This window comes from Athene cunicularia (assembly GCF_003259725.1).
Source record: "Athene cunicularia isolate RWA chromosome 3 unlocalized genomic scaffold, athCun1 chr3_part1, whole genome shotgun sequence".
NCBI lineage: Eukaryota > Metazoa > Chordata > Aves > Strigiformes > Strigidae > Athene > Athene cunicularia.
The window spans coordinates 70,904,950-70,927,469 of NW_020799097.1; the positions used below are offsets into that span (position 1 = coordinate 70,904,950).

The window sequence follows — 22,520 nt, forward strand, 5'->3', positions numbered from 1 at the left end:
GCAGAGGGCGGCCCCGCGCCAAGGTGCGGAGGCGGGTGGCGGACATGGCGGTGCTGCTGGAGACCACGCTGGGCGACCTGGTGATCGACCTCTACACGGAGGAACGGCCCCGCGGTAGGAGCGCGGCGCGTCGGGGCCGGGGGAGCTGGGGCGGCCGCGGGTCTTTCCCTTTGCGCGGGCGGGTGGAAGCCTTCTAAGGAGAAGGGGCCGTTGGGCCGCCTCAGAGATGCCCGGCCGCTCCCCCACCATGGAGGCTTGGCTGCCGGCGCGGCCTCCTGAGGAAACGGGCCGCAAACGGCGGTTTCGGTCAGCAGGGCGCCTGCTCCCACCCCCTGTCTGGGCACATCGCGTCGGGCCCCGTCCTGGGATTAGAGCCAGACGATGCCAAGTTTTCTGTGGCCATCAGCGTTCCCCTGGGCAGCTGGTGTGCGTGTGTTTGAGATACTTGGAAGCGTCAGTTGCTGTTGGGAAACTCGGGGGGGTTATATTGTGCTTTTATTATAAATGATAATTTATGAAAAAGAGCAAATATAACGTATTCTAAATCGAAAAGCATCTGTGGTCTTCTTTATGAAGTATTTGGAAAGAAAGTGGGGAGAAAAAAATGTGCGTTTCGGTATAACTAGCTATTATAGGGTTCTCTGAATCACTAGAGAGAGGCTTTAGGAAGGGAGGTAGGGTTACCTCTCCCTAGAGTATTTCTCACAGCGTTTATAGGTTGAACTCTGCTAAGTCTTAACACAGCCTGCTCCAAAACCATTTTTCTATACGTTGAACAGGATATCTGTTATACCTATCCTTACAGTGTCTGGGGTTTTATTGAGTAAATGTTGGTATAATTTCTTACAGCTTGTCTGAATTTTCTGAAGCTCTGTAAAGTCAAGTACTACAACTATTGTCTTATTTATAATGTACAAGTGAGTATTTTCAATTCCTTATTTTTTTCTTGGTTTAAATTCACAAACATGAAAGCAGTATCTTATATATTTCTGCTTTGTGACAGAGGGATTTTATTATACAAACTGGTGACCCCATGGGAACTGGCCGTGGAGGAGAATCCATATTTTGGTAAGTAAAACTCTTGTGTTACTTAATCGACAGAGAAGTTGTATGGGGGAGTAGGAGTTCCACTTAGATTTTCTTCAGCTCTTGTGGGACAGAGTTACTGATGGGAAGTAAAAACATTGATTCATAAGCTGCTTTGGTTGTTGTACCTAGATACCTTTTTAATTCCTACGCTGATTTTGTCCAGTCAGATTTTTTTTTTTCTGGACTGTATTCTGTTTCTGACCTTAGAAGCTTAGTTACAAATAGCGAGTTGCACATAAATTTCTGTTTATTTAAAAGTTAACAAATAACTATAGGTTTGTTTTCCAAAAGAAGTATAGTAACTAAGTGCTCTGTAGAAGGTGAAATCATTAGCAGTTTTTTGTTACTACTTTTATTTTTGTAACAATGTACTTAATTGAGCGAAAGGGAAATACAGAGGCTATGCTTGATTTCCTGTGCATCTAAGAAATTAATCCTGTTGCTCCAAAAATTTACTTGAGTTCATTTTATTATGTTGAATGTGTAATAAGGTAATCAGTTCCTTGTCCAAGATGTTTTCAGTGGTCATGCCCATAAAAGTTGAAGAAGTCATTCAAACAGCTAGGATGGAAGTTAGCACAGTGCGTATGTTCTATATGATTCCTTTGAAATTGTTATTAAAAGTAGAATTAAAATTGCAGAGCTAACCTAGAGTGCAGAGTAACATAGTATATGGAGATAAACAGCTTAATTTGAACAGAGACAGTGTTACTAGACCAGTGTTGACTTTTCTAAGTCTGGTCTGTGAGAGTCTCATAAATACAAAACCTTGAACATGGATCACCACTCTGGTGATCCTGGAAACAGTATAATTGTGCTAAGCAGATGCAAGTGTAGGTAGGTAAACTTACCAGACATGGGCTGTCTCTGCATGCAGGTAGATTGAGTTTATTTTGATATTCTGCTGTTTCATAAGGATTGGTCTTCTGAGGCTTGTTGATATGGCAGATAGGAAGTATAGTGTGATGTCAGAGTGGCAGATTCTGTTCTGCTACTAGCATGGAGAATGGAAATTTGTCTTTTCTATCTGTTCATTACTGCTGAAGTCCACAAAATAGGAGTTTCTGTTCTTGCTACCCAGGAAGCTGATGCAGGCAAAGTTTAATTTGAATCCTCTCTTCATAGAGACTTAGACTTGTTTAGCAGAATGAGTTCAAAAACAACATTGCCCTTAAATTTGGACAAATGTGTGTATTAACTATGCCTGTCAGTCATGGAGTGAGACAAAATGCATGGTATCGGGGTTAGACTTAAAAAATTTAAAAGAATTTAACAATTTGCCATATCCTGTGTATCTCAAATTACTGTATGCTGTCCTGTCTGTATGGTGAACTAAGTTTACACATAGATTTAGTGGCTTTCCATTTATCTTGGAAGAGAAATTTTTGGCGTAAACTATTACATTTTTAATCCGTAGTTTGGATTAATTTCTTTTTATGGAACCTACTTATCAGAATTTGTATTTGCTTCATGCCTTAGAAAAATGTTATATACTGCATTTAAAATCATACTAATGCATGTCACCCTGCATGGCCCCCCCAAAAGCCTCTGGGAAATGCCTCAGAGAAAAATGTACTGCTCTCTGTAATATGAAGTGAATTATGTAAGTGTACAGATCCATAAAAATGTACACAGATGCAGTGTAAATTCTGGTTTTATTTGAATGCTAATGTAAAGAAAAATTAGGTAATTTTGTTTGTTTTACAGCATTTGTTTATATTGCTTTTTAAAATTCCTTTGTCTTGTAACATATTTGTTATATGTATTTTCAGTCAACTGTATGGTGATCAAGCTAGATTTTTTGAGGCAGAAAAAGTGCCAAGAATTAAGCACAAGAAGAAGGGAACTGTGTCAATGGTGAACAATGGCAATGATCAACATGGATCACAGGTCAGCATACAGTGTTGTAAAGCCTTGGTACATATCTGAATAACTAAAATGAAAATTTCTTGAATTTACAAAAGACATAACAGTGACAGTGTCATCTCAATAGCATCATCTTGTAACATGGTCAAAAGGCATGTAAGAAAACAGCCACAGATAAGTATTTTGCATAGTGTTTCAGGTGCCAGTGGGTATTTGATTACAGACAAGAAAGAGATTGAAATGCTTAGATTAAAATCCTGTCCTAAATTAATTTTATGAATTTTATTCATTAGCATTCACTACTCTATTTTTTTTCCTTTGTTTATTCATTTCTGTTAAAACCTTGATATAATTTTGCTAATATATAGAATGGCGAGGAAAAAGCTAGTTAAATGGAAGTGAAAAGTAAGGTAACTGGGTTTTGAAATAATCTTAAAACTTTCTGGTTATAACTTCATGTCAGTTTGGAAACTGGTCATACCACAGTTTCCTCTGTATGATCACATAAAAGTGTGCATTAATAATACAATGCAAGTTTACAGTTTTATTCCAGTATTGGTATAAAACATTTTTGAAACTGTTGTTGTTCCCTTTGCTGTTCCCTGTTCATGTGCCCAAGGGTTTTGCTGTAGGCATATTTAAAGCTCTAATCTCATAGGATGATATTATTTCTAAATTATTGGTTTAGGTGCATTTCCACTTTTATATATTAAAATGCCTCATTTGTAATATCCGTATGTTTTAATTTGAAAAAAGAGGAGTTTTGTAATAATCAGAGTAGTTAAAACACCCATATGGTTTTATTCTAGCTAGAGCTTGTAATATATGGAGTTAATTTTGCTGCTTCCCTGAATTTTACATATAAAATTGTTTAGGTGGGGGGGTTTAAGAAAAAAGAGATGACATTTGTGTTTATATTTAAGAATGCAGCCTGCTAGCATATACACAGACATATGGGAATGAATGCAGTTACCAGGAGCATTATTGCAGCTTCTTCCTTGGGGAAAAAAAAATTCCAGTGAAGAATTACATGGTGTTGGCTTACAATTAGCTACATTATATTTGTAACCTATACCAAACGCTGACCAGTTTTAACTGTGTTGCAGAGAATGAGGAGTGAGGTGTTATCAGTCAGATTGTAAAGTGTGGATGTAATGGCTGTGTCCTTGTGCATATCTGCTTCTTCCTCCTTTGTTCATGACCCGGTTTCCTCCATCTTTAATTTGTTACCAAGTGTTCAGTTGGTATCAATTTTCATATTCCAGTCTTGCCCTAAAGCAAAACACCTGACTTTTGTTAGGATACCTTTCAGTGCCAGTTCAGTCTGATCTAAGTCAATGCTACTGTATTCCAGTTCTCCTCTTGATGCTACTGCATCCTGTTTTTTGGGGAGAGAAGGGTTTGTGGTACAAGGGAAGAAAGGAAAAAAGTCTGGATAGAGTTAAGTGAAGGTAGAACTGTGGAAGCTTTTGCAAAAGTTGTGAAAATGCACGGGTGGAATGCAGTTTGACCAGGTGATTTGAGCTCCGTGCACTGCTGCCCAGAGGGGTAGCCTTGCTCTTTCTGTGCTTTCCCTTTCATCAGCTGTGATGCCTGTCATAACCTTTGCTGATCTTGCCCAACACCTACCTGGCAGGTAACTAACTATCTGTTCTTCCTCTGCCAGTCTTTTTTCTGCCAAGTTACTGAGACAAACCGATTCACTAAAGGGTCCATTGAGCCGGAACTGTGAGCTTGTGCAGAGGCAGGCTTGCAGGAGAGAGCCTGTCTGCCTCAGGTGGTGGCTGTGAGATGTAGGTTGGCTCACTGTGTTCTCACAGCTGATGGGAAGAAGACTAATCTTCTCCTGCAGAAGTCAGGAAGAGGTTTTTTCCCCCACTGATTTCAGTGAGAGTTTTACCTCTCCTAAGGTAAAACTCAAGCTCTGAATTTTTCTATTTGCTTTTAATGGTTTTGTATCTTCTTCTGTAGTTTCTTATTACTACAGGGGAAAACTTGGATTACCTTGATGGTGTGCATACAGTATTTGGAGAAGTGACAGAAGGCATGGATGTGCTGAAGACAATTAATGAAACCTTTGTAGATAAGGATTTTATCCCGTATCAAGATATCAGGTGAGACTACTTCTAATTTCCCTTTTTGAGGAAAACACTGTAATTAAACAAATTAATTGGTTTTGGAAACTAGATTAATATAGCAATGTCAGGTGACCTGTATATGGTATCTTAAATACTCTTTTATTCTAGTGTTATTGGTAAAATAAGCAGGTACTAAAGTAAAGAACTGTGTAAGAAAATGTGCAGCTATGTTGCCTTTACAAAAGCACCAGTACTAGTATTTACAAGCATACAGTATGTTTGGCTGTTGCAGATATAACTGAGAATCAACAGGGTTCCTGTTGCTTGGGTAAAGAGAGCTTTATTTGCATGTGACTGATGATGGTCTTGATTTTGTTTAAGGATAAATCATACAGTAATTTTAGATGATCCATTTGAAGATCCACCTGGCTTGTCTATTCCTGATCGCTCGCCAGAACCTACTAAGGAACAGCTAGATGTGAGTGTTTATGATTTTTTCCAACTTTTCCCCAAGAAGCTATAATTAAATTTATCCCTATTAGTGGTCAGCATAGACTTGGTCAAAATAAGAATTCTGTCTTTAAGACTTTGCCAGATCTATATCCTATAAAACTACACATTTCTAGCATAGGAGGATAAGAGATGCTCTTCTATGCCAGCTTGAGTTCTGGTATGTGAAGTGCTTGTCTGTTATTCGTGGCTATTGCTGTGTTTAATCAGATACATCTTCTTAATCTTTCAAGAAAAGGATAAAAGGGTGGCATGGGTGCTTTCCCCTGTGACTGCGGTAGAGTTAGGTTGGAAAGCCAAATTTTAGTTTTCTGATTACAGTGTAGATTAGCAGAACATTCAGAATAGTCACTTTTGACATGACTGGGTTTTGGTATAGTCTGGTAGAAAAAATATAACTAACATTAATATTAAAGTGCTTATTGCTATTAAATGTGAAATAGTCTGTGTTTCAGTGAAAGTAATCTTGATCATTCTTTGAGTTATATCTGCAGGCATGCGTGCTATTATGGTGTATTTGTTCAAGCAGAAGGAATTTGCTAAAAATATAATTATTTATAATTTACTCACAGCATGCAGTTATGAAAGTTGCTATGTGCAATTATCTCCTTGTATGGAAACAGTTGTTTCAAGCAATGAATAAATTGACTAGAGGTAATACTCTTTATTTTTAAGCTTAGTAGATATAATTACAAGATTGGAATTAGGCTTTCATAGTACATCTACACTGTGGTTAGTCTCTGATGCACCTTCAGATAATGTTAAACGGTATAAGGAGTTTAATAGCTCACTGCCAACTGTTAGAGATTTGAAAAGTTATACTTGGTTTTCTTTCCTCATAGCCTTGTCTGAAAATATACCTTTTGATGTAGAAATGCCTGTAAGAAGGGCAGTATTCTAGAGATGCTGATGAGGAGGGAAAAATGAAACCTCAAATTCTGCCTAGAAGTAGAAGTGTAAAAATAAAGTTCTTGTTGAGTTAATGTTTGAGTCTTAGTAGACACTGCAGATGTTTGCAGTGTTGCTTATCTTCATTTCTGGTAGGAACTGCCTAGATTAGAAATTAGTTGATACTTGTGGTGAGATGTTGAATATGAGATGGAAGTATAAAAGAATTCAGAATATCTAGCTGAATATGGTTCAAATTGGGCCTGAAAGTTCATATGTAGTTCACAGTGCCTGAAACACAAGGATAACATCATCTCGCTCTTTTTTAAATCTAAGTGGGAAGAACAGAATGAAAGCCCAGTTCTGCAGGGATACAGTGCTTAAGCATTTTTCATGTCTTGGGAGGTGAGGTCATCCAAGTAATATTTGGAAAGTGAGAAAGAATTTTTGGCCATGTCTTGGTAGCAAATATCTTTCCTCTTCATTTTTCAGAGTGGCAGAATAGGAGCAGATGAAGAAATTGATGACTTGAAAGGACTGTCTACAGATGAAATAGAAGAAGTTCAGGCAGAAAAAGAAGCAAAAACTCGTGCCATTCTTCTGGAAATGGTGAACATCTTCCTGTATTTACCTTTGTAGATGATATTCCTCTTGTGTGCGTGTGTGTTATGTTAAGTCTGAGACAATGGGTACTATTTATCTTGAAACTGCTTATCTGATGATGAAGTTATGGCTCTGAATCTGTGCTTTTTAAACGTCTGTCATAGAATGAAAAGGATTGAGCATGAACACTGGAGGCAGTTTTCTGATAAAAACAGGCGATATTTCATTTTCAGAGCCAGGATTAAAAGTGGACCAGTGGAGGCTTTATAAAAACTTGCTAGAAGTGCATCCAGTTAAAAAACATAACATACATAATATGCTGCTGAATATCTATAATCCTGGAAAAGGTTTAGCATGTGTGGGAGAGAGCTGAGCTAACTTGTGATGTTCTCTTCCCAGTATGTATGAGTGGCATTGAGGTTGCGTTATTAATCTACATAATGGCAGTGTTCCTTCTGTGGGATTAGTTGAATTTAACATTGGTTAACTTTATGTTCTTCCTTCTAAAATACAATATTTGGCAACTGCTGGCCATTTTAAACTCCATATAGTAACAAAGAATTTGAATAGGCTTTGAAGTCATTTGTTGTTGTTGTTTTTGTTTTTTTTTTTAAAAAGAAAAAAAAGTACACATTGTTGAAGGATGGGTGATTCCATCACACTTCTTTACAACTACTAAATTCAAATTTATGGTGAACAATTTGCATCGGAGACTAATACCAAGGTCAATCCAGATGTGGCCACAGTGTTGCAGCAGATCTGCAGGTGGGGCCTCTTGTTTTGCTGCAGCAGCAGTGGGGATGACCTGTTTTCTAGATAAAGTTCTTACCTAAAAAAGTCAAGTAGGGTATACTGAGCCAGTGCAGTAATTTTCAGTGAGTATTTCTGGGTAGTATGCAATAGGGAGCTATGTTATATAAAATGAAGAGCCTCGGCTACTAGTTCCATTGCTCTTCTGTCAAAATGGTAAACTTCTCCGTGTCATGTGCTTAAACTCATTCTGTATTCTTTTTTGTGGAATCTGCTTCTTGTGTTATTCTGCTTCTTTCTGCTATCAAACTAATGTGCATTGCCTTTTTATTAGCATATTAAGTAAAAGATGGAGATAAATTTATTTAAATATCACTAGTCTTTTGTTCAGTTTTTAAAAAGAAGTACTACAATTCAACAGGAGGTGGTGTGTGTGTTTGCATTCTCCTCTAACTTAATTTGCTATCAAGCTATCATAAATTTAAGCTTATCCGAGCTGTTGCCAGATTTCAAGAACAGACGATCTTAGGTACAGACAGAGACTAAGGAATGGATGGAGTCCATTTTTATTTTCATAACAGAGTGGCTCTAAAAGTACACTTTAACTTTTTAGAACTGTGTATTTGTTGTTATGAACAGGGAAAGCAAGGTAGAAAGTATTTGTGACTTTCATGAAGTCACAGTGGTGGAATTGCAAATAGATAGTAATTTTTAACTGCTATGGAAACGTTTTTTGTAACATTGAGTAGGAAAAAAAATTTTATTAATTTTTGATTTTGTGATAGGAATATGTCTGAGATCATCCAGAAGGTGTGTTGCCAGTGTGCTTGTGGCAATAAAAGGTAGAGAGCTTTAGGCGGAAGTGATGAGTCTTTCTCTGTATGCCACAGGTGGGAGACTTACCAGACGCAGAGGTCAAGCCACCAGAAAATGTGCTGTTTGTCTGTAAACTGAATCCTGTGACCACAGATGAAGACCTAGAGATAATATTTGCACGTTTTGGTCCCATTAAAAGGTAATTAACATAAAATAAAAAAGAAAACCTTCTTTATTGAAACTCAATTTGATTCCTGCAAGTCTGTTTAGGTTCAGCTGTTAAGTAGCATTCTGGTGTGTCTGGAGATTTATGCTGTGACTGCATGTATTTAAATAGAGACCACAACAATGGCTATACAGAGTCAGATTTAGCTAGGTGGGTATCCTGTCCCAGTAGTGATTTTTAAGTGAAAGCCTAGGGAAATGTAGGAGCAAGGAAAGCACATGATGCTCTCCTCATCGCCCTGTCCATTCCCTCCTTTCATCAGTTTTTATCTCAGATGCTACATGAGCTAGATACAGTCTCTGGGTTTTTCTTTTCCATGGGAATTTGTATGGTTTGGGATAAAGTGACAGACATTTCTGGCATCTGATATGCTCCTCGTTAAGGTGTTCCTCATGCCTACTCCCTTTTTCAGTTTTGAACTTGGCTTCTAGTAATTACAGTTGATTCCTCCTAGTGCTAGTATCAAAAGGCAGTGAAACCTACTTTCCTACACCCCTCTATCCTATACCCCAAAGTCATCTTTTTTTTTTAAGAGTACTAGCCTACATACTTATGCTTTGCAGAGGGATTTTCCTTACCTTGTTTCCCTTGTCTCAACCTTTTTCTGTTTTGTTCTTATCTCAAGATGAGAGGACCAGAACTGCACACAATATTAAAGAAATTACAGATTTACAGTGGTACAGTGGTGTTTTGCTCTCAACTCTTTTTCTAGTTATTGCTAAAGCTATTTTTTATTTACAATGCACAGTTAGGATTCCCCCTGCCATGCTCGTCTTGTTGCATTTCTCTACATTGAATGTCATTTGCTATCTTGTTACTCAGTTTCCTAAGAATGTTATGCAATTTTTTCAGTCTTTATTTTTGCCACCTTTAACAATTTAGTATCATCAGCAAACTCCACTGGTGACCTCTTTACTTTCTTAGTGAGAAGGACTGTTTACTCTTATCTGGTCTTTCACGTGTTTATCAATGCAAAGATGTTTTTTATGCCATTGTTGCTTAGTTTCCACAAAAACCTTTGGTACAAAAGTTTATTAGGATTTCCAGAGAGATTTAAAAAGACTCCATCAATTAGGTGATTATCATGTATAACCATATTGACTCTTTCAGAGAATTTCACTTAGGTTTATTTGAATGGTGCTGAGTAGGTCCTATTGATTCAGATGCACACTAGCTCTGTTCCACATTTTCGTTCTACCAGTTTGTGCAGTAGAGAGCCTGCAGGCGTGCAGGCTCTCAGATCCTCCACTAGGCTGCCTCTGTGTGAGTGAAAATGGCGTTGTTTGCCACTGGATGTCCTAGGGATTCCTTCCTTTTTTTTTTTTCCTCTATCAGTTTGTTCAGTACCTCTTCTGCAGTCCTTCTGCTTTCAAATAGATTCTCTGAATAATCCAGGGAGGAGAGTTCTGCTACAAAACTGTCCTACCTTCTTCCTTGCTGATAGTTGCTGCAGAGCATTCCTATAGCTTGCCTGAATAACCTTGTCGTCTTTTTTTTTTTTTTTTTCTCCTTTTTTTTTTGATATTGGTTATCTTTTGGATTGTGTATCCTAATTTGTCACTTTGTCAGTACACATGGGGGAGGTCTCACATTACTAAGTCTCATGTTGATACCACATTTCCTTCCTTTGTTGCCTGTCTGATCTCCTTCAGCACCCTGTAGTCAGAATTCTCATGTCACGTACCAGAGTTTGGTAATACTGATGCAATACTGCATTGTTCCCATTTTGTGTCTACTGATTCAATATTTTAGGCTTCCTATTTTTGCTCAGTGAACTGCTTGATAAGAAGATGGCTGCTGAAAAGGTGCTTGCTAAGAGAAGAAAGTTTGTCACATGATGTGTGTTTACTTTTCTTAACGTGACTGAGAAGACAGAACATGAAATTTGCCTTGTCATTAATGAAATGCAAAAAATTACTATCAAACAGCAATGTTGGAAAACAGAGTTTGTTTCATTAATCAGAAGTTCATCCCTAGTTTTACACTTCATGCTAACCACTTGTGAGTTAAGTGTAATGATTATTTAAGTAATGTCTCATGTATTTTTTTCTGTGCAGACACCCCCACATTAGTAGGGGTCTTAGAATCAACTGTTATAATACCTTCAATGTGGTGGGTTTTTTTTTAACTGTTACTCTCACTTTTAAGCAGTGCTTGGCTATCCTATGTTTTTTGCTCCAACAGCATTGACATTTTAATTTCATATAAATTTTTCAGCTGTGAAGTGATTCGAGACTGGAAGACTGGTGAATCTCTTTGTTACGCTTTCATTGAGTTTGAAAAGGTATGTTTTTTTAGGCATACTGTATGTAGATTATGCTTATAAAAGTTTGGGTTTGGTATGCTTCCATTAAGGAAATCTTTAAGTGTGGGGTAGCTAATATTTTCTCTTACTTAGTTACAGAAGTTGTAGATCTGAAATGAGGCAAGCATTTAAGTCTTTTTCTGTTGTATCAAGCAATAGAAATATGTTCATAGATTATCTTCAAACAAGTGGTGGGAGAAGCGGGTCCTTTTGTCCCCTGGAGCACATTAAGACTTTGAAGAGTTAAAGAAGGGAGTGCTGGGAAGAAAAGGAGGGATGCTGCATAGAGAGAGGAGGGTATATAAAAGAAGGTAGATTGTTGTGTACAGCAGTGTCCTATATTGGGCTTGGAAACGAAACTTGCTTTATCAACATGCTGCTCTTACTGTGACACTGTAAGAATTCTCTTGGTGGTGCATAGCTTCTTGTTTGTATCTGCTAATCTCTGAGGAAAAACTGGAAAACACATTTATTCTACTTATGTACTTAAAATGGAGCTTTTATTAGTTGTCCCTTTTTTCCGTGTTTTTCTGAATGTATTACATGTGCCAGACATGTAGCTGGATTGGCAAATTTTTAAAACGGTGACATAGCTGAAGAATTAGAATTTGAAATGCTGGCGTTCAGACAAAGTATAACTGTTTCTTTTGAAATGGCACAATGCAAGAACTGTGCTTTAGGCAATTTTGGAAAAAAATTATGCCATTTAGCAGTTGAATTTGCGTTTGAGCTCTTCGGTGAATATTCCTATGAAATAATCATGACTCAGAATTTCTGGAAACGTTAATACCAGGAGGAAGACTGTGAGAAAGCCTACTTCAAAATGGACAATGTGCTGATTGATGACAGAAGGATACACGTGGATTTTAGCCAGTCTGTTGCAAAGATTAAGTGGAAAGGAAAAGGTAGAGTGAGATTCTTTAACCCTCATAACTTAATAAGCCATGACTTCTAAACTGTAAGTATTATATAAAGAGAAGCAATTGTTCTGAGTTTAAATCATCTCATCTTCAGGGATAGAAATTTTCCTAGTACTGTAATAAATAGTGCAACACAGTTGCTAGCTCTTCTCTTCACTTGTTCCATAAGAAAGAGTAGAAAGGTTTACTTGCCTTTTTATCAGATGCATTTTTGCCACTAAATCATTTATTCCTTTCAAGATTTAAAAGTGAGTTTTGGTATTACTTATTAACAAAATAATATGCCAGTACATTGTTACTTTCTAGTTTCTTTATTCACTTGTATGACACTTGGGTGTACACAAGAAAAAGTCAGTATGTGGGTCAGGGATTTCCCCTCTTCACCTCCTGTAGGTCAAGCATATTGCATAGCAGGGTGTACACTGTAAAAACCGAGTTTCATATGTTTGAGATATTCTGGGAAGAGAAGGGTAGTGGTGGAAATGGATACAGTGGTTATCTAGTTGCTGAGGACGTGAGGAAAACATTGGACTTGGAGAGGTGACCGTGCATTGCAGTGGTGATGTTCTCATGTGCCTTCGCCTAAAAATACCGTCAGCCCTCAATTGTTTGCATACAGTTTCTCCAGGTTGGACACTAGTCACGGACACTTGAGGCACTAGGAACTTGTCCTGCATGGAGCTGAGATGACTTTGTAATCTATACCATGCTCTGCAGTGCATCCTGTACTAACTGGCTACATGGAAAACTTTTCTGCATCTGAATGACTTAGGTCTAAATTGTCCGAAGTATTGGAAAGCTAACTGTACTGTCATCTTGCTGTGCTTATATAGTACCCAAAAAATTACGTAGGGGAGATGCTGTCATTCCACCTTCAGTAGCCATTTCTGGCCTAGCCAGTTAATATTGCAGTTTTAAGTAGGACCGTGAGATGGCAGCATGTTGCTATAGAATATTTTATTAATCTGTGAGGTGATACTTTCAAGTGAATGGATGGGAAATTAAGTCTGTCACACCCCTCTTCAAATCAAAACCTGATTATTTTTTTTCCCCTTAAAATTTTACATTTGAATTCTTCAGCTGTAACTGTCTCAGAGTAGCCTAGCACAAAAAGTCATTTAATAATGACTAGTCTGTAGGATTTCATGGTAACAGAATTTTAAGTAGTGTGACATAGGACTTGTAATCAAAGTGGGACTATACCAGTTGCTGAATGTTGCTTCATGTGTTGTCTCCACTGGACACAAGTGAGGAGAAAGCCATATGTTGTTTAATGGGATTTGCAAGGGAGAGGACAGAAAATCACAATTCGTCCTACTCTCTTCTACTCCGTTACCCAGATTTTAGTGGTGTTTGTGGAGCTGTGTCCTGCTATGCAGCTCTGAATGGTTATGAAGAGTCCTTAAATGCATAAGCAGAACTTAATGATAGGTGTGGGTCTTGGTTGTTTGGTTGGTTTTTTTTATTTGGAATGAATTAAGTATGTTTTTCTGTGGACAGGTGGACGGTATACCAAGGATGATTTCAAAGAGTATGAAAAGGAACGTGACAAACCTTCAAAACTTGCTCTGAAAGAGAAGGTAAAGCCAAAGCAGGAGTATCCTTTTCTAGTCAAAGGTATTTCTTGAACTAAGCATGGTTTGTGAAAACAGCCTGGAAAAGACTTCTTAAAGCTTGTCAAATGGGTGTTTTGCTTAGGCTTCATATGACTATTTGGTGTTTGAGATGGAATTGAGTATTTTGTGGGTTTCATTTGATGACTTAGATGAATTCAGTTAAATAGAATGTGCTGTTTCACTTCCATGTTGCGTGCAGGTAAATAATGTTCCCAATCTACAACCCTGGAATGACATAACAGAGTTTTGAGTAGTTTCAGAGGGGACCTGCTGCATCCAAAATGAGACCACAGTAGTACCTAAATCATGCTCTCAGATTATACTTTGCTTGTGATTAGCCCTAGAGAAAAGAAGACCATAGCTTGTTCAGATATCTGCTGATAGAAAAGAAAGGAGAATTGGGACCTGGCTGTACTGTTGACAGGACAGAATTCAGTCAGTCAATTTAGCACAGCTGTTTGTTTTTTTTTTCTCAGTGTGTACGATCCTGTTCTGACTGAAATACATGGTAAGTCTTGGTAAACTCTGATCTGATAAACAGGGATTTGTTTGTTTCATGAGCTTTTATGTACTGCTGTTTATTGATAATAAGTAACAGATTTGTCCTTAACAAAGACCATCAGTGCCAAGTATGACCTTGTGTTAGATGAGGATATAGAAGAGTCTCAAACAAGTCAGTCGCATTTGGCTAAAAAGCAAAAGAAGAAAAAGCACCACCACTCTGAAGATGAAGAGGATGACAAAAGGACCAAAAAATCTAAGGTACTTACCTCTTCATGCATTAACTTTATACCTGTTTATTATTCTCCTAATAAGAGAAGCCAGGAAAAAAAAGGTCTGATGTTGAACCAAGGACATGGTATGCAAAGTCCCTTAAAATACAGCAGTTGTAAACATACAAAAGACTGATGTTAGTATCTGATTATAAAAGAGGTTTTCCAAATCTTCCTGGTCTTTTGAAGCTTGGTATGTCTTAATGGCTTTTTGCCAAAACATTGGGAAGATACAGTGTAGCCTCTCATAACATAAAGTAGATCTTCAGCACTTAGAACCTGTTGTTCACATACTCCCAGTCATAAACTAGTAGTTAGTCGTATTTCATGAATCCAAACTATTTCTCATTTTCTTGCCAGACCAGCATGTGTTGGCTTTTTCCTGTATGGAATCAGAAACAAAATTGCTTTTGCTTGCTCTCCTTTTTTTTTTTTTTTTTTTTTTTTTTAAAAAAAAAAAAAACCCACCACAAAAAAGACCAAAAACCAACCAAACCCTTAACTGTTCTGGAAGCATTTGTGTAAAATCTGTATGCAGGTTTGCTTGCACCTGTATTGTGTGAGCATACAGTGCTGTAAGACTGGGGCTGTGGAGGAGATGAAAAAACCCCCAGTAGTTCTTTCATTCACTAGTTCCACTGCAGCCTGTCAGGTCAGCGTTCTCACATTTCTGTGAACTTAGGATAGTCAAGATGTTGATGTTTCATGGAAACAATGACTGCAATGATAAAATGGAGGGTTAACCACCATTGAAGTGTGAGCATTAGGGAAAATAGAGCTATGATGAAAAACAAAAAAAAAAACCAGTATTTTAACAGTGCAAGCTTCATGAGTGAGAACAAAGCTGTCTTCTAGCAACTTTGCAGACGGTGATAAGTATCCAGCCACAGTAAATAAAGCCATTGTCCTGACACAAGTTCTGAGTGCTGCTCTACGTTCTGAGTACACAGAATACATGTGATTCTGTTGTTCCATTGCATCATTTCTTGCTGTGATGCTAAAAATAACAATTAGATTTTTTTTCAGTGCCACTAGTGAGCCCTATTGCTCATTTGGGGTACAACTCTTTTTGTTACTGTTTGTCTACTAATTCTGTCAGGATCCTTTGGGTGGAGGGAAGAGGCCTGTTCAAATAATTAAAGTCTTGATTGGAGCATACACATAGATGAGGTCTGGACTAGTGTTGATTTAGACTTCCTCCTGTCTTTTTGGCTGATTGGCATTGTCATTTTAACACTCTTGAAACAGATATTCTTGGAAGTAATCTTTGTTCTTGATGGTTCATAAATTACACTTGTGGAACTGGCTGGTCATGTGTTATCAGCAGAGAATATTTTAAATTCTTTCATATGTCTCCACCCCTGCAGGTGGTAGGTACATCTGCAGCTATTAGGCTGTTAATCTCTGTTACAGTTGCTACAAGTGGTCTGCCAGACACATTTAGCAGTGGATTTCATTGCACAAAACCATGAGGACAGAGGGATTCCTGGTGCTCTTTGCAAGTTCTGGAAAAGAGTATTTTCTAGTCCTTGACTCTGATCTCTTCTGTGTCTGTATATCTTTTTGTGATTTAGTTGCCTGCTTTTATTGTGGCTTGTTCCTGTTAGTCTGCTGCTGCTTTATTCTGGTTTCTTCTTTCCCACTGCTTTCTTCTCTGTTGCTTACCTTTGCCCATTTTGGTGTAAATAGCTTAGCCTTCTTACACCCAAAATCACAGGTGGAGGCTTATTTCTATTCTCTGATGGCAAGCAACAGCCTCTTGGAGCTGTGCAAATGCATTTCTGGGAAGAATTTATCTCTGTGTCTGTGCTAGAATATTCTTATTCTTGTGTATTGTATAGTATGTACATACTGAGCAGTATGTACTCAGTCTCATTTAAAGATTCAGTAAGTGTCTTGGGCAAATGTCATCTTTCCAGATGAGGTCTGTAGGCGATTTAGCTGACAATCCTGTTTAGTATAGAAAATCTAATTTTAAAAAAATATTTTTTTTACTTTATAATTTGGGTGTAATCTGGGGATTTATACAAAAACAGGGGAAGGAACCATGTTCCTGAGGCAGAGTTTGTTCAGTGTAAATACTGAGGCCAGCACAAAGTATAAACTGTATGGAAACTTTTTTTGATGAACGGTAGCATTTTGTAATATAGGCAAACAAAGCATTTTCCCTTAACCCTATTTTGGAAATATTAGAATATATTTGAGGTGAGAACTTCAAAACAAAACAACAGCAGACCTTCCACAACTAGTTGACCAAAGACCACAGTAGTCATGCTTCGTACTTGAACTTCCACCCTGAGCCCCTAGTATGGCAGAGATTTTAATTAACAGAGAACGGGGTCTTATAATGGGAAGTTCTGGCAACTGAAATTGCAGTTTGTGCTACCAGCTCCAGCAATGACTTGAAGGAGTTTTGTTTTTTGAATAGTTTCCATGATGTTGAGTCGTTTTTCTGTTCTCTTGCTGTTTTTTTTTCTTTAGTATATTTTGACTCATCCTTTTCTTAGTCTGGCAGCCATTTCCTGAATCTTCAGCCTCTCTGTTAATGTTTTAAGACTATATTTTTGAATCTTAATGCTGTTTGACTTGATTCCAGAGGGTAGAAGAGGTAGGGTGTTGTGACTTGCTTTTAGTACGTAACAGGATGTGGGTCTGGAACAGGAGGCTGGACTGCCATGTGGGTTTGTGAATAGGATTTAGTACAGTTCTTCTGAATACAGTCATGCTTCTACTTGAGATCTATATTATGACTTGGTTCCCTTTCCAGTTTTCTCTGTTTTTTGGTTTCTTGGATTTTTTTTTTTCTTTTAAGGTAACTGGATCTGTGGAGAAGCATAGCTTATCCAAGGGATTTTTGTGACACTTCGGGGCTTCCTGACTTTCGGGTTTCTGTAGTGCATGGTTTTGACAGAGATACTGATTTTCTTCTGGTTTTAATTTCACGCTCTTGCTGCTATTTGGACACTCTATATTTGGGGTCAAGTTTGATCAAAATCTCCCTCCTGCAAAGGTTGTCTCTATTCTTTTTTTTTTTTCTCCTTTTAACCTCTAACTAGTGTGCTTAATATATGTAGAGGTGGCATATTTATTCTTTCGTGGTCACAGTATTTCTAGCTGCTTTACCTGCAAGTGCTGTTTGGCAACTTCCTACTTTTGGCAAAGCAAGCCATGAACTTCTAGAGAAGTGTCTTTCCCTCTTTTCATATTTTCTTCCTCATGTGTGTTCACCAACAGAAGTGTTGGTTTAAAATACTTGGGGGGATCATCACTTACTCATTGACTGATGAGAGGCTGTGATCCTGGATTGAGAAATCTGGACTTCAGCAGTAAGAGAGAGCCTGTTTTTAAGTAGGAATCTTTTTCTTTCTCTTCCAGTAGGAAAACAGCATGTTTCTGACTTGGATAGGGAATAAAAAATTTGATCTCAAAATACTGTTGTTTTTAGTAACTTAGAGTGTTTAGAGAATTGATCTTTTTCTGTGCCAAAGACTTAAAAAAAGTAAAATCTTATTTAAGGGGAAACATAACCCATTTTGGCTGAGGAACTAAGATGCAATTAATTCTATTAATTCATATTGCTGCATTTTTTTCTTTACCCTGTGATTATATTAGCTATTGTGATGACTTTTTTTGTGGCACTTCCAGACTTGCGCTGTACACCTGTACCTTACATGCTTCTCTGAGGGTCGTTGTGCTTAGCTGACTCCATGCTCATATGACTTTGTTTAATCCTTTCAGCAAGTTGCCCTTTTCTGTGGCATTCAGGGTGGGCTATTTGTCTTTACTTTCAAATCTTCACTAACCTCTTCCCTGCCCTGAGTTGGCCAGTAGCCCGTGTCCAGTGTTGGCTTGGTAGATTTTTCAGCTGAGTTCTGTTCTGTTTTTCTCTTCTCCCATGTGCTGGGAGGAAACTTCAGCAACAAACCAGCTAGAAGGCAGCAGTGAGCCAAGCCCTCCATTTGTTTTTCTGGCCAATATTTTTGTCTTGTTCCTCTACTCCACCACCAGTGTGTCCCATCTTCTGATGTTTACTCAAGCTTTGCCACAATGGGGCTTGGAACCTGTCTTGTTCAAACATATGGAGAGTGAGGCTTCTGTTACAAGAGTTGATATGGCTGTGCATCGTTCTGAAGATGAATGGACAAAGCTCTTACAAATAGCTGGAAGCACCACTCCTTTTTGGTGGATTCACATTTTAAAATCTGTACTGAAATAAAGTTTGACAGTAAAGATGTGGAATAAGCATTTGGTCACCAGTGAGATTACTGTACTCAGGAATAGCAGAAATTTTTGGTTATGTAGCTAAAGATCAAATCTGTGACTATGATGAGGGGGTTTATATTGCTTATTGTAACCCTAGTATTTTAGCATTATCTAAGTAATTCTGAAGGTGGTGTTTGCTCTGGGAACCACCCTGATCACTGCCTTTCTGGATGAAAGCTCTACTTGGAGAAGAGTTTTTTTCACTATTATTTTAAATAAAGATTTCTTGTTTGTACATGCAGGATAGATTTTAGCCATACAATTCTGAATGCTGCTGTCATGAGTACATATTTAGAAAATTTAAAATCATATGTGAAATGAAGAAAGAAATACTGTGTAATTTAATGCAGACATTTTTTGCAGTTCACAATGATCTGTGTTTACAAGTTTTGTTATTAAAATCCCATAAAATGGTATCTACTACAGCATATAGTGATAGTAAATTTCAGGTGTACCTTTGAAACAAAAGTGCCTACCACCTTAATCACAAGTTGTATATGTATCTTTCTGCAGGATTCTGAAGCTTCCTTTTGTATTTTCTTTCCCTGTATATCTTAGTTGAATAACAGGAACAAACTAGTCTTTAGCGGTGCTTGAAAATGTTAGTTCATATGTCAAAACTCAGTGTTGTGTGTTAAGAAAATCTTTAGTTTCTTGAAATGAAATGGCAACTTTCTAAGTGATCTTTATCTTTTTACTTTTGAAACTGCTGTGATGCCTGTGGCCTGTACAGGTGCTGGTGTCTCCACATAGTCGTTCTAGGGTGTGCTGTGCCATAATCTTGTTAGCAAGACATTTCACAATCTGGGTAATTACAGCATCTTTCCTCCATTTACTAATACACAGCCTCAGTGGTTTCATACTGTCTGCCTAGTGCAACAAGTAAAGCAGGTGTTCTGCTGACAGCAGTTCCTCCTTTGTTGCATAAACCTCATTTGTCTCCAGAGCAAATCCTGCCCAAGTGCTGAGCCACTTAGCATTCCCAGTGACAGTATGCAGAAAGCCAGGGAAACTCAAAATTTACTCATTTTTAGCTGTCTGAACTCTCAGCACTTTTTTTGAAGAGTTTTTGTCTGTGTGTGCTCAAACACCATTGCCAGTACAGCACATATTGTGTGTGTCTCCTTTATAGAACATTTAAAATTAGGTAGACTTGTACCCCTTAGAGTTTACTATGTCTGTGTAAGAGTGTGTCCTCATGTGTTTTCTGTATGGGCCATACCCATCAGCCTGCAAAATGCAACTAACTTTTCATTATCTGGTTATTTCCATTTCAATTTGTGCACCTTGTGTTATTGTTTGACTGTTCATTTAAAAGGATCAGATTATTCATGCTGCCTTGTGGATTTATAGCTTCAAGGAAGCAAAGTAGTTTGCATGTGTGCGTAGTTGGTCTCTGTAACAGTGTTGTTCATTTTTCTGAAGCCTAGAATTTAGGCCATTAAGGATTATTACAGGCAGGTCTTTCATAGCACTGGAATGCCTGTGGGACTTGAACCAAAACCTGTGATCAGAATACTTGCATTGCCTAGATAAGAAGTCAAATCCAAATCTAACTTAGAAGCTGGTGTGATGCTTATGAAGAGTTTGATAATGTTACTGATAAAACCTTTTATTGCTAAAGCTCCTTGGGAAATACAAGCAGCAGCATGCCTGGCAGCCATGCTTTTTTCTATAAATACTGACAAAAGCTGTAGACTTGTCATCTTTGTATAGTTACAGTGGGGTTTTTTAATGTGTTACGTCTTTCAAATCATCATGGATGTGAATCTGTTTCAGGTAGTACCAGTCTCAGCGGAGGAGCCAGCCATGCTTGACTCTTTTCTAGTTCTCTTCATACCTTTGTATGTTTCCCTCATAACTGCATATCTGTCCAATTCATTTAACAGGATTCTGTTCGAAAACATGAAGGAGAACGCTGTAGAGAGAAGATAAAGAATGAGAAGACAGACAGGCGTCGGAGTCGCAGCCGATCTCAAGAGAGAGACTGCGCTTACAGCAAACAAAAAGACAAATACAAAGAAGACTTTCGAATACGAGACTGGGATAAAAAAGCAGACAGAAGCAGAAGTCCTAAGAAATCAAAAGACAAAGAGAGGTCTAAGTACAGATGAAGAATGAGGAAAAGAAAGAGAGGGACTAAAATATGTTTTCTTCCAGCATTTCCAACATTCTCTCAGATGGATGTGCAGTTACTGGATAAAAGTAGTTGCCTTCTGCTGGCAGCTTGGCTTTGCAATTCTACGAATGCCCAGTGTATGGCTATCGGAGTGAGCCTTGATTCCAAAAAGGTGGTTTCAATAAAGTATTTCCCATTAGTGAAATGGTTTGAGTCTCAGTAAGGAATGTTGTCTAAAGCTTTTTGGAAACATAAGCATGCACGAAGAAGTGGATCAAGAAATTGCAGGATACAATATTTCTACAAGGAGGTTGTATTTACCTGTCAGCACTTTCAGATACTATAGTTATGAGTGTGATAGAAGACCTGGGGAGTCAGAAATGTGCTGTGCACACTCCTTCCAGAAAGTAGGCAGATACCATTTATATATGAATATTCAAAACTCTTACTTCTTTCCTTTAAAATTCAGTCCCATTTGCTGACACCACTGTGCCGTGGTAACTAAAGGCACTGACATGCTGCTGTGCTGCTTGCAAGGGCGGTAGAGGTGCTGCACTCCCCCTACGCCAGTTGCACTTAAACAGATCCCCTGGCCGTGCGGCGCTGCTGGTGGATGCATCCCAGAACTGAAATTCACTTCATACTTGGGCCATCTGTAGTCGCTGTTAAAGATCTGGCCTCTAGTGTCAGGGGGATCCAGCTGCTGTCATGTCAGGCAGGTTATGAGGTGGGTAAGAGGGAAGAAATCAGTCGTCAGCGGAATTTGTAACTTGCACTGTATTTGCCAAATCTCGATGGGATTAATTTTCAGGTTTTGTGGCAGAAGTAGGTTAAAAACTTATCTTACAGGGAAATGCAGGTGATATTATCGGAGCTTGGGTCCTGGTGAAAGTCAGCAGGCTTGTGAATGTCTGGCTTGCTCCTCATCATTTGAAGAGGGTTAGCCAGTGTGTGTACATTTTAAGATGCTATGTCCTGCTCTTTCTTGCCAGAGGAGAGATCTTGCATTATTAGGAGGGGGAGGGAGATGTGGGGAATAGTATTTGTCTTTGCTTCCCCTCCATGGAATGTGTGATGGCTCAGAGGCAGTCTGCTTTGATGAATAAATGTACCTTTTTTTCTTTTGTGATTGTGTTTTTTCTATAATACTTGCTGTAGTATCTGATTGCAATATGTAATAAGATTTTATAGCTTGATACCCCTTATTGGAATGTGATCTGCGGTACAAAGAATAAAACTAAAATTCAAGGCAGCCAAGACCCTGGAGGGCTGGTAGCTGTGCTTGGCTGGAGCATTTGAATGGGTTGTGTGCAAGAAGCGAACTTCTGCTTTGATGGGAGGGCTGGTGCTAGAGGAACAAAAGCAGATCTTTACCCCATGGCAGAAAATTCTGACTAAACAGGCCAGGCCTGATGCTCAGAATATCCAGACTCAAGCTGAGCAGGGATACTGAGGGTGCTGTGTGCAGGAATGTGCTTTCCAGCAGCATCTATACTGTCTTCACTTTGTTAAAGCCTTAAGTGTATTTGGCTAAGAAGCTGCCTTTTTCTAAATCTCTCTTTCCTAACTTGTGTATTTCAAAACATGGAACTAGAAGTCCGGGATTTCTGTAACTGTCTCCTGACAAAATGTTCCTAAGGCACTGGGGCCTTGCAGGGGCCTGTGCCATCCTTGCAGAGACCAAGCAGGAGTGCAGGG

The 22,520-nt window shown here is 38.4% G+C and overlaps 1 protein-coding gene across 1 annotated transcript; it reads left to right on the forward strand.

Moving 5' to 3' along the window:
• Positions 1–6: 6 nt before the first annotated feature.
• On the forward strand, positions 7–21,021 carry PPIL4 (peptidylprolyl isomerase like 4). Its single transcript, XM_026845848.1, has 13 exons — positions 7–114; positions 850–917; positions 1,004–1,068; positions 2,862–2,979; positions 4,927–5,069; positions 5,415–5,511; positions 6,924–7,040; positions 8,675–8,799; positions 11,044–11,110; positions 11,925–12,036; positions 13,552–13,648; positions 14,291–14,429; positions 20,593–21,021. The coding sequence occupies exons 1-13, from the start codon at positions 45–47 to the stop codon at positions 20,815–20,817; spliced, it is 1,443 nt and encodes a 480-aa protein (XP_026701649.1). The 5' UTR covers positions 7–44; the 3' UTR covers positions 20,818–21,021.
• The last annotated feature ends 1,499 nt before the right edge of the window (positions 21,022–22,520 follow it).

What these genes read in the sequence shown, in the direction of transcription:
- PPIL4 (XM_026845848.1), top strand. Translation starts at nt 45, where the DNA reads ATGGCGGTGCTGCTGGAGACCACGCTGGGCGACCTGGTGATCGACCTC. An exon ending in GGAGGAGAATCCATATTTTG is followed by an intron (nt 1,069 to 2,861) that starts GTAAGTAAAACT and finishes ATGTATTTTCAG; the next exon opens with TCAACTGTATGGTGATCAAG. An exon ending in CTACTAAGGAACAGCTAGAT is followed by an intron (nt 5,512 to 6,923) that starts GTGAGTGTTTAT and finishes TTCATTTTTCAG; the next exon opens with AGTGGCAGAATAGGAGCAGA.